The sequence below is a fragment of the Nerophis ophidion genome, linkage group LG16 (assembly GCF_033978795.1).
Source record: "Nerophis ophidion isolate RoL-2023_Sa linkage group LG16, RoL_Noph_v1.0, whole genome shotgun sequence".
Classification (NCBI taxonomy): domain Eukaryota; kingdom Metazoa; phylum Chordata; class Actinopteri; order Syngnathiformes; family Syngnathidae; genus Nerophis; species Nerophis ophidion.
The window spans coordinates 40,702,620-40,714,896 of NC_084626.1; the positions used below are offsets into that span (position 1 = coordinate 40,702,620).

The 12,277-nt window shown below is 40.2% G+C and overlaps 2 protein-coding genes across 2 annotated transcripts in view; one reads left to right on the forward strand and one right to left on the reverse strand.

The window, feature by feature from the left end:
• Positions 1-7,697, forward strand: part of LOC133535408 (ras-related protein rab7-like) — a 23,072-nt gene extending 15,375 nt beyond the window's left edge. Inside the window, exons 4-6 of the mRNA XM_061875231.1 lie at positions 4,276-4,494; positions 4,582-4,710; positions 6,443-7,697. Of these exons, the coding sequence (XP_061731215.1) occupies positions 4,276-4,494; positions 4,582-4,710; positions 6,443-6,535 (441 nt within the window). The 3' untranslated portion in view covers positions 6,536-7,697. The remainder of the gene's footprint in view (positions 1-4,275; positions 4,495-4,581; positions 4,711-6,442) is intronic.
• hmces (5-hydroxymethylcytosine binding, ES cell specific) overlaps positions 7,348-12,277 on the reverse strand; it is a 24,071-nt gene continuing 19,141 nt past the window's right edge. The window contains exon 7 of the mRNA XM_061875230.1: positions 7,348-7,962. Coding sequence (XP_061731214.1) covers positions 7,789-7,962 — 174 coding nt within the window. The 3' untranslated portion in view covers positions 7,348-7,788. The remainder of the gene's footprint in view (positions 7,963-12,277) is intronic.

Sequence of the window (12,277 nt, forward strand, 5' to 3'; positions counted from 1 at the left end):
TGTTAACACTAACTAAAACAATAAAAAATGTTTAAGAAAATAAAAATATCAATCAGATACTGTAGTATCTATCATATACTGATACTACACTTGGTACTAACGCCACCAATTTATGGATCAATCCGCCCTCCACACTTATATTATCCTCTCTCTAACTCAGGGGTGTCCAAACTTTTTCCAATGAGGGCCGCACACTGAAAAATCAGAGCAAGCGGGGGCCATTTTCATAATTTTTATTTTAAAAACCAATACAACATATGTATAAAAAATATACATTTAGGCCGCCACTCAGTTATGACCCCAGAAACCCCAAAGGGTTTTGGTAAAAAAAAAAAAAAAAAATGTGTCATTATTCAGTATTATAATTTTTATTATTATGCAAGTTTTAAATCTGTAGATCATTATTAGAAAAAAGAAATGGAAAAAACACAAAATATGCAATATTTTCACCCAATATCTTTTTTAGGTGGAATATTTGAGATCATATAATAATTGTAGCCTTTATTTTGGATTTTGATTCATTATTATTTTTTGAGCAATGACACTTAAAAACAAATCACACTAAAATAATTGGGGATCCAAAAGTGTCCTACTTATTAAAGTGTTAAAAACTAAATTATACATTTTTTTTACTGTTTACTTTTAACACAATAATCTCGAGATCAACTTCAGATATATCCGTCAATTTTAAGTTTTACTGTTGTTTATGTTTTGCTTGTTTGTTTTAGGCCCTTCTTTAAAAAAAAAAGCTCAGTTTTTTTATATGGCAAAACACAATGCAACATTTTCCCCCAAAAATATCTCAAAGTGGAATATTTAATGTGACGTAATCGAAGCCTTGAATAGGTCAATAATTCAAAATGACATTGATTTTGATTCATTATTATTTTTTAAAGAAAGAAACAGCCTGCATCGCAGCTTTGTGTGAAAAGAGTAAGCATTGCAACAATTTCTTGTTACATTTCACCTGTTTGCTCTTTTATACAACTTTTTATGTATTTATTTTTTTCAATTGTATTCTTAAAATTTGCCCTTGGGCTGTTAAAAAATGACTCGTAGGCCGCAAATGGCCCCCGGGCCGCACTTTGGTCACCCCTGCTCTAACTCTTCACAGTCTACTTGTTAATAGCCGCTTACTTTCTGTTGTGATGCGGGTCCATCTACACTACACTGGAAATGTTTGCAAATGTATTAAATTAAAACACGAAGCAGTCATTATGGAGTATTGTGTGTAGAATTTGAGCATACAAATGAATTTATTCCATTTTGTAATAAGGCTGCAACATATTAAAATGTGGAAAAAATGAAGCACTGTAAATACTTTCCAGATGCATACAAGCACGGTATGCTTCCCCTCTGGCATGACTGGAAGAGGTGGGTCATTGCACAGTATGATTATATGCATGCACAGCCTACCTGAGTTAAAAAATAAATGTACGGTATTATGATCGTTCCTTGCGGGTTTTTCCATTCAAAATGCAAAGAGAACACAAAGACTGAAAATCATCAAAAAGTCAAACCCACATCACACTCATTCAACTGCAACATTCGTGTGCATGACAAAAAATGGTCGTTTCATAAATAAGATTGCTCCTTTTGAAAGTCATTTGTAACAGCCGCAACCTTGCACACAAGACTGTACAAAACCCTGAAAGTCACTGAAATTGCAGTAATACAGGAAGTGTAGGAATAAGCTAACGTACTGAAACAGGAATGCTCAGTGTAAGTGCAGGCCAGGGAGGGAGGGTGCTTGTGTGAGTATTTTATGAAGTAAAAACACAGGAGTAAAAGTGATTTTTGTTGCAGCTGTGACGCTCGCATCGCATTAAAAAAAGTTTACTAGTTACACGCATGAGATATTAACCACTGTAGAATTGTCAATAAATGAATAACTGACCTAAACGGGAGTCTGCTTTGAATGTAAGTACAGGGGAACCTCGATTTGAAAACTTATTTGGTTCTTGAACATGGTTCCCCACCTGAGAAGTTGGTAAAGTGAAGTAAAGTTCCCCATAAGAAACAAAGTAAACATAAATAATTGGGTCTAGCCTTGACAAAAGTCTATATTTTGGAAAAACACATTTTTAAAGACCTTATTATGTAGTGGGGCTGGGCGGTATAGCTCGGTTGGTAGAGTGGTCGCATGCCAGCAACTTAACGCCATCCTAGTCACTGCCTTTGTATCCTTGAAGTGAAGTGAATTGTATTTATGTAGCCCTTTTCTCTAGTGACTCAAAGAGCTTTACACAGTGAAACCCAATATCTAAGTTACATTTAAACCAGTGTGGGTGGCACTGGGAGCAGGTGGGTAAAGTGTCTTGCCCAAGGACACAACAGCAGTGACTAAGATGGCGGAACCAGGAATCGAACCTGCAACCCTCAAGTTGCTGACACGGCCACTCTACCAACCGAGCTATGCCGCCCCATCCTTGGGCAAGACACTTGCTCCCAGTGCCACCCACAGTGGTTTAAATGTAACTTAGATATTGGGTTTCACTATGTAAAGCGCTTTGAGTCACTAGAGAAAAAGCGCTATATAAACATAATTCACTTAACTTATAAATCACTTCACTATAAATATACTACGTATGTTAAAAGTTAAAGTACCAATGATTGTCACACACACACTAGGTGTGGCGGAAAAATTCTGTGCATTTGACCCATCACCCTTGATCACCCCCTGGGGGATGAGGGGTGCTGTGAGCAGCAGCGGTGGCCGCGCCCGGGAATAATTTTTGGTGATTTAGCCCCCAATTCCATCCGTTGATGATGAGTGCCAAGCAGGGAGGTAATGGGTCCCATTTTTATAGTCTTTGGTATGACTCGGCCAGGGTTTGAACTCACGACCTACCGATCTCAGGGCGGACACAATAGATATGAATATATATTTCTCAAACCAAAATAATAAGGGGGGTAACGGCCGAACAATATTTTTTTATTCAAACACAACATCACAGCAAGCTTAAATGTCAACATGCAAACATACACGTGTCGTTGGAGCGCTCCAAAAATCATTTTACTCTGCGGCTGCGAAAATTTGTAGCATTGTTGAACACTCTGGTAGTTCCAGAGGATTGAACAATCAGTGGCTTTATATAGTCATCGCTAGCCTTAGCACAAACTTGCAGTGTGAGGTGATCCTTCATCGCCTTGTGTCCCGGTAGTGCCTTCTCTTTTGCTATAATATAGGCCCACTGTGGCACCTTTTTCTGTCTCATCACAATTAAAGCCTTTCTGTGAGACTAAGCCTCCTTCGCTGATCAAATCCTCGAACTGAAGGGGCCGCAAGCCAGAGGCGAACTAGTTAAAACGCTAACTCAGTGGTTGTCTAGCAACCTGAAGCTACGCAGCAAGGCTGTGAGATTAAAATAAAATTAAAAAATCGGTCTTAGCTTAGGCCCTGGAGTGGGGGTGCAGACTGAGGCCAAGGGGAAAAAAAACAAAACAACAACAACTCATAGCCATAGTACACATCCCTCTTACATATGTGTAATAATCCCAAACCATAGACATGGTGTCATTAGTCAGTCACCGAGCAAGCTCGTTTGTTAGCCACGGCTACAGCACCGGCAACAACACACTCTTGTTGTTGTTATTCTGCGCTTGCGGTGGTTTGATGAGGTCGTCAGTAAACCTCTCATGCTGCAGTCGTCAACTCCTGGGTTGTGTGTTGGAGATGGGAGGAGCTGCTGACTGGGAGACGCAACTCTGTACTTCTCCTTACGTCCGTGTACCGCTCTGTAAAAAGTCATTAATTTTACTTTTTGAAACCAATAATTTCCGATATCACATTTTAAAGCATTTTTTGCCCGATAATATCAGCCTGCTTATCTCTAGTTGGCACACAGTCAACCGAAAAGGACGCAAATAGGGGCGTTCATGAATCAAGGTTCTGCTGTAATCCTTTGGAACAAGTGTCATAAAAAGCAAAAAACTCACACACTGATCATGTAAAAGTCATGTATTGATTTCATATAAGTAATTGATTGATTGTTGATTAATCATATCAGACCCGTCATCGATCCTGTTCTGTCTCCCTGTAATGTTTGTCTGATTTTGAATGGGATTGTGCTGAAAATTTTAATTTTCCTGAAGGAACTCTCCTGACGGAATAAATAAAGTACTATCTAATCTAATCTATCTTAAAGCTATGGAGGTCGGTTCATTGTCAATATTTCTAAAGCCGATTTTGAATTCTATGAACGTAGTTTTCAGCTTACAGTTCTTTATCCTTACTCTAGTTAGATCGTATTCATTTTTGTTCTCGTTTGTTAGATTTGGGACACAGCCGGTCAGGAAAGGTTCCAGTCTCTAGGTGTGGCGTTCTACCGAGGCGCCGACTGTTGCGTTCTGGTCTTTGACGTGACCGCCCCCAACACCTTTAAGACTCTCGACAGCTGGAGGGACGAGTTCTTGATCCAGGCCAGCCCTCGAGATCCGGAGAACTTCCCCTTCGTGGTGCTGGGCAACAAGATCGACTTGGAGAACAGACAGGTGTCAAAATGCTAACTTTGACTTTTCCTTCTCTGTAAGGATTTATCTGAGCCCCAAATATTAAAGCGGCTCTTCTTGTACGTTCAGGTTACAACCAAGAGGGCACAGGCGTGGTGTCAGAGCAAGAACAACATCCCATATTTTGAAACCAGCGCCAAGGAGGCCATCAATGTGGAGCAGGCCTTCCAGACCATTGCACGCAACGCCCTCAAACAGGTACATCGGTCTGCTCTCTGGTCATAGGAAAGAACTCACAGTACAGGTCTTAATGTTTGGACACACCTTCTCATTCAATGGGTTGGCTTTTGTGTTCATGAGTATTTACATTGTAGATTGTCACTGAAGGCATCAAAACTATTAACAAAAAAAAAGGTGAAATAACTGAAAACATGTTTTATATTCTAGTTTCTTAAAAATAGCCACCATTTTCATAATAGTGTGAGAGTCCAGTCCATAGTGGATCTAACATAATAGTGAGAGTCCAGTCCATAGTGGATCTAACATAATAGTGTGAGAGTCCAGTCCATAGTGGATCTAACATAACAGTGAGAGTCCAGTCCATAGTGGATCTAACAGATTAGTGAGAGTCCAGTTCATAATGGATCTAGCATAATAGTGAGAGTCCAGTCCATAGTTGATCTAACATAATAGTGAGAGTCCAGTCCATAGTTGATCTAACATAATAGTGAGAGTCCAGTCCATAGTGGATTTAGCATAATAGTAAGAATCCAGTCCATAGTGGATCTAACATAGTAATGAGTCCAGTCCATAGTGGATCTAACATAATAGTGTGAGAGTCCAGTCCATCGTGGATCTAACAGAATAAGGAGAGTCCAGTCCATAGTGGATCTAACATAAGTGTGAGAGTCCATAGTGGATGTAACATAATAGTGTGTGAGTCCAGTCCATAGTGGATCTAACATAATAGTGTGGGAGTCCAGTCCATAGTGGATCTAACAATTGTGTGAGAGTCCAGTCCATAGTTGATCTAACATAATAGTGTGGGAGTCCAGTCCGTAGTGGATCTAACAATTGTGTGAGAGTCCAGTCCATAGTTGATCTAACATAATAGTGGGAGTCCAGTCCATACTGGATCTAACATAATAGTGTGAGAGTCCAGTCCATAGTGGATCTAACATAATAATAATGAGTCCAGTCCATAGAGGATCTAACATAATAGTGTGAGAGTCCAGTCCATAGTGGATCTAACATATTAGTGTGAGAGTCCAGTCCATAGTGCATCTAACATATTAGTGTGAGAGTCCAGTCCATAGTGGATCTAACATAATAGTGTGAGAGTCCAGTCCATAGTGCATCTAACATATTAGTGTGAGAGTCCAGTCCATAGTGGATCTAACATAATAGTGTGAGAGTCCAGTCCATAGTGGATCTAACATATTAGTGTGAGAGTCCAGTCCATAGTGGATCTAACATAATAGTGAGAGTCTAGTCCATAGTAGATTTAACATAATAGTGAGTGTCCAGTCCATTGTGGATCTGACATGATAGTCTGAGAGTCCAGTCCATAGTGGATCTAATATAATAGTGTGAGAGTCCAGTCCATAGTTGATCTAACATAATAGTGAAGAGTCCAGTCCATAGTGGATCTAACATAATAGTGTGAGAGTCCAGTCCATAGTGGATCCAACATAATAGTGAGAGTCCAGTCCATAGTGGATCTAACATAATAGTGTGAGAGTCCAGTCCATAGTGGATCCAACATAATAATGAGTCCAGTCCTTAGTGGATTTAACATAATAGTGTGAGGAAAAAACAAAAATACATATATTCCACCTATTTTTGTGAAGTACATAACTCCAAATGTTTTGATACAGTCAGTCACAATCTACAATGTAAATAGTCATGAAAACAAAGAAGACACATTAAAATGAGTAGGTGTGTCCAAACATTTGGCTTGTACTGTATGTCGCCCTTTTTTCCCCCCCAGGAGACCGAAGTGGAGATGTACGAGTTCCCAGAGCCGATCAAGCTGGACAGGAACGAGCGAGCCAAGCCTTCAGCAGAGCCCTGCAGCTGCTGAAGATCTCCAGAGAGGGTCTTCATCACCCTCATCATGCCTTGTCTAGATACCCCCCACTGTGTTGACCCCTAAAGCCCGACATAGGAGCAGCATCCCACTCATTAAGTACAACACAACCAACGTGCTGCAGCCTCCTCCCGTCAAGGAAACACATTTTCTATCAAGTATGAGCTTCTTAGCCCAAAGAACACCTTCGACAAACATTTGTACGTTTTTTTTTTTCCTTCCCAGTCTTTTCCTCCTTATGTTTCAGTGACAATGGTGGGTTTTCAGTTCCATGAATATTGCTGCTTTCACAATCAGTTATTTTACTCTGATATCAATCAACAACAAAACAATGTCCTCACACATACTTATTTAAATTACTTAAGTTCCTTTTTTTGTTGTTCTGTGGTGGTGATATTTACTTTCACATGCAGACTACCGCTTGAATAGAGGAAACACTTCTGAGAAATCTGTGTTGCGGCTTTGTTTCTCTCTCCACCTGGTGCACACCTGGATGAAGCAAATACTTGTTCAAGTTTGGTGGACTGGATTGTGCGAATTCCAGTGAATATGCTGCCTATTTGTTGCTATTTGGTACACCAGGATGACAATGAAGACAAGAACAATTCTTCAAGTGTGTAGGTTGTTCTTTTTTTTGCACCTTTTAAAATAACCTGGGAAAACCCATTGAGGCTCCGGTTAGTGCAAGGTCAAACTCAAGCCGTTTTTGTGTTCCTCTTGTAATCAACGTTGGGGAATTAACTAAATTCAAACAAGCTTGTCTCTTTTACCTGACAGGAAAAGTACAAATATCATTCATAAGCGTATTATTAGCAAAGCTGTTTTTTTTTATTGACTGTACAATTGCAATCATGTGTTGGGGGGGGGAAGACAAAAATGATGTAAATCTCCACGTCTTACTGCCAGTTGCTCGTGATTGGCCAACTATAAGTGCTTGTCTTTTCTTTTAACCAATCAGGTGTTTGTCTGCTTGAATTCTGTTCGAACTGAAATGCATTGTAGATTAGAAACAATCACTAACGAACCACAACTTTCAATGAAGTGGTAGAAGTAGAGGCATTCATCATGGTGTTAATACAATACATGCATAGCAGCAATGTTTCAAAAATGTCTTTGCCTTTCAAGTAATAGGGTAATAAATCCTCAAATTCAACAAGCGGTTATCTCTGAAATTCTATTTGAAGCAAAATGCGGTATGTAAACAAGGATGAACATTAACCAGAATTGAAAGATGAAGCGGTCGTGCTCTACTGTGTTTTTGCTTTCTTCTTAGCCCCCTGCAGCCACTGCTGAAGTGCTCCCGCCTGTGTCTCCTTTCCTCCGTCTTCCTCAACGCCACAAGCATCCGACTCCTTCCTCTTTGAAGATCCACCTGCCAGCCAGTTCTTCATCATCTGGCTGCTGGCTGTCTGCTTTGGCTCCTGCAGGGAGGACATGGCCAGCTGACTTTAAACAGGTAAATTATTTCAATCACACAAGATGTGCATGCACTTAATAACCCTGCAAAGGACAGAGGCTGACCGTTTTGTCCTTTTGGTAATTTGTTGCATATTTGTAGCCATAATTTGTGTTGTGTTGCCCCATGAAATTTTGAAATATTAATGTCCAATTACTGGCAGTTATTCCATAATACCCCAAAGCCAAACGGGACATTAAAGTCTTATATTTCAAAGGGCATAAATTGGATTCATACTCATTTGTAGTTTCTACTTCAGCCTTAAACAAAAACATTGTTAATTTTAACCCTTTGAAGTCACTTTGACTTGTCAATTTGTGTACCATGAGTTACTGCACTAATTTAAACCTTTGACATTATCTGATTAAAGGGTTCAAATACATTAAAAACAAATATGGAATAAATTGTTTTTATACCCTTCGAAAACTGAAAATACTTTTATGTCCTTTGAAGACAATTAAAATCCAAACATCGCTAGAGGGTTAATGAGACTATCAGGAACAAATCTGTATGTATGTTTTCTTTATAGAGTATTTTGCAGACAGGGTTTCATAAGAAAATAAGTCAAAAATACCAGAAAAACACTTTTGAAAATATTTGTAGTAACTTCTTACCAGTTAAAGGGGAAAATTATCACTATTTCAAAAGGGTTGAAAACAATAAAAATCAGTTCCCAGGGGCTTGTATTTTTTTGAAGTTTTTATCAAAATTTTACCGTTCCCGGAATATCCCCAAATAAAGCTTTAAAGTGCCTTATTTTCGCCATCTTAGAAACCACTATCCAATTCCCTGTGACGTCATACAGTGCTGCCAATACAAACAACATGGCGGTTACCACAGCAAGATATAGCGACATTAGTTCGGATTCAGACTCGGATTTTAGCGGCTTAAGCGATTCAACAGATTACGCATGTATTGAAACAGATGGTCGGAGTATGGAGGCAGATAGCGAAAAAGAAATTGAAGCTATTGAGCGAATAGCTATTGACGCTATTCGGCCATAGAGTGGGTGTACCTAATGAAGTGGCCCATAGCATGGCTGCCTTATTAGCATCGCCGGTAAAATGTGCGGACCAAACGATCAGGACTTTCGCATCTTGTGACACTGGAGCAACTTAAATCCGTCGATTGGTAAGTGTTTGTTTCGCATTAAATGTGGGTATCTAGTTTCAAATGTACATACAGCTAGCATAAATAGCATGTTAGCATCGATTAGCTGGCAGTCATGCCGTGACCAAATATGTCTGATTAGCACATAAGTCAACAACATCAACAAAACTCACCTTTGTGATTTCGTTGACTTAATCGTTGCAAATGCATCTGCAGGTTATCCATACATCTCTGTGCCATGTCTGCCTTAGCATCGCCGGTCAAATGTGCAGACACTTTGGTACATTCAATGGGGGTCTGGCGGCAGACACTTTCGCATCTTCGGGCCAGTGGTGCAACTTGAATCCCTCCCTGTTAGTGTTGTTGCACCCTCCGACAACACACTGACGAGGCATGATGTCTCCAAGGTTACAAAAAATAGTCGAAAATAACAGAGCTGAGACCCGGTGTTTGTAATGTGAAAATGAATACGGCGGGTGTATTACCTCGGTGACGTCACGTTCTGATGTCATCGCTAGAAGACCGATAAACAGAAAGGCGTTTAATTTGCCAAAATTCACCCGTTTAGAGTTCGGAAATCGGTTAAAAAATACATGGTCTTTTTTCCTGCTACATCAAGGTATATATTGACGCTTGCATAGGTTTGGTGATAATGTTCCCCTTTAAAGAAGATTGTCTTTTTTCCATTTTGCACCATAGTTAACTACTTTTATTCCTGTCAAAAATGTTTTGTTAAACATTCACATTAGGGCTGGGCGATATATCGCGGGTTTGTCTCTGTGCAATATAAAAAATTAATATGTCGTGATATTCGAGTATACGTTCTCACGCGGTTGCTTTTAGCTGCTGGCATTACACTACAGGCTCTTCTCGCTCTTTGTCGTCTGTCCTTCCCACAGACAGCAAGCGCACCTTCTTACATACGTCACATACGTATACGCCCTTGTGGAGCAGAGAGGTAGCACCGTGGGTGACGTTAGCTGTGGTGCAAGCGGAGCCGTGCGAGTGGTAATACGAGAGAAAGAAGGTGTGAATCTGGTAACAAATGAAGGAATAATTACTTACCAAGAAAACCCGCAGGGGGTCTATCGTCTGGCGGTGGTTTGGCGTCAAGCGGGAATGTGTCAAACAGACAACCGTAATGTGTCAAGTGTGGGGCAAAAGCGTTGCTACAAAAAGTAGCATTACTGCTGATTAATCAATGTTTACTTATGTAGCCCTAAATCACTAGTGTCTCAAAGGGCTGCACAAACCACTACGACATCCTCGGTAGGCCCACATAAGGGCAAGGAAAACTCACACCCAGTGGGACGTCGGTGACAATGACTATGAGAACCTTGGAGAGGACGAAAGCAATGGATGTCGAGTGGGTCTAACATGATACTGTGAAAGTTCAATCCATAATGGATCCAACACAGTCGCGAGAGTCCAAAGCTAATATGCAGCATTATATGAAAAGTCACCTGCTAAAGAATGAAGAGTGCTTACTCCGCATATCAACAACTGCGTTTGGTGCCACACCATCAAAATGCAGAGGCAATCATTTCCAGATAAACACCGTATTAAAAAAATAGTGAACAACAAAAGGAGATAATGTCCGCAGGAACCTACCACATAGCGAAGGACGAACACTATTTTGCAGCTCATTTTCATTTGACAGTTACTGAAATATCTTGTGTGACATCATGCACAAACGTGCACTTTGTTTTAAACTATTGTAGTGGTGTTCTGTACAAAAAGTGCACTTTAATTTTGTGTTGTTTTAATATGGCATCTTAGTGACATCATGCACAGAAGTGCACTAATAGCTTGTTTTAACCCTTTGATGCATAACAAATACACACCCCTTTTAATGCACAACATGGGTCAAAAATGAGCTGCATCAATTTCCCATGTTATTTCATTCTGCCTGAGTGTCTCTTTGCTGCATCTTTTGAAATCAATATATTTTATAATTTAATAATTCAAGTATTCTTTAAAAATCTTGTTTTTGATTACCACAAATCATTATTTATATTTTTCTTACCATACCTTATGAACAAAAGTATTTTTTGTAATACTACATCAAGTTTACACACATGGGTCAAAAATGGATGAAGGTATATTACAATAATATTTTACTTCAAATACTTATTTTAGATGTGATTCGGGCCAAACAATCATACATTTATTATTTGAAACCTGGTTATTTGTCATTTTGGCAAACATCTGGCAGTAACAGAAATAAACTTGTGAATTAGACCAACGTAAAATAAAATTGTCAATTCAGTTCTTATGATTCTTTTATTCTTTATTAGTTAGTTATCCAAAGACATGCACCTGGGGATAGGTTGATTGGCGACCCTAAATTGTCCCTAGTGTGTGAATGTGAGTGTGAATGTTGTCTGTCTATCTGTGTTGGCCCTGTGATGAGGTGGCGACTTGTCCATGGTGTACCCCGCCTTCCGCCCGATTGTAGCTGAGATAGGCGCCAGCGCCCCCCGCGACCCCGAAAGGGAATAAGCGGTAGAAAATGGATGGATGGATGAATAGTTAGTTATCAGATTCCTCACATGTAGCACACATTACCACTGTGAGTTTGTGCTCCTTGCACACAGGCTTCTTGCACTGCGAACACCAGCTGACTTTTCTGTCTTTGGAAGATGGGCAGATCGCACACCTCTTCCTCTTCGCCGCGCCCTTCTGTCTTATGTCCTCTTCTGGTTGGGTGGTGACTATGGTTTGTTTTTCTATCCCACATCTTCCCATAGCCTCTATGATATGCTTTTGGAGTGTGGGCGTGCCCTCCATGCGGCTCTTCATATGTGGCATGACCAGCTCTTTGCCCAGCTCCTTGATGAATAGTCGGCGTGCATTGGTGACACCACCCATGTAACCAGGGTGTTCTGTAGTGTAGTTGGTGTAAGCATTGAGGGTGGCAATATCCAGCATATTGTACCAGAGCACCATGGGCCACCTCCGTGTTCTCCGCTTGCATGTGTAGGTGCCAACCTTCTGATCTGTTGTGTCCACTCCTCTTTTGTTCTGTTGTAGTACAGTATCACTTCTGGTTTCTTCTTCTGACTGTCATCCACTGCTTTGTCATCATGCATTGTGCTCAGAAGGACAACAGCCTTTCCTTTCTTCTGCACACAACTCACCATGGTCATGTTGCCATTGAATCTGAATTC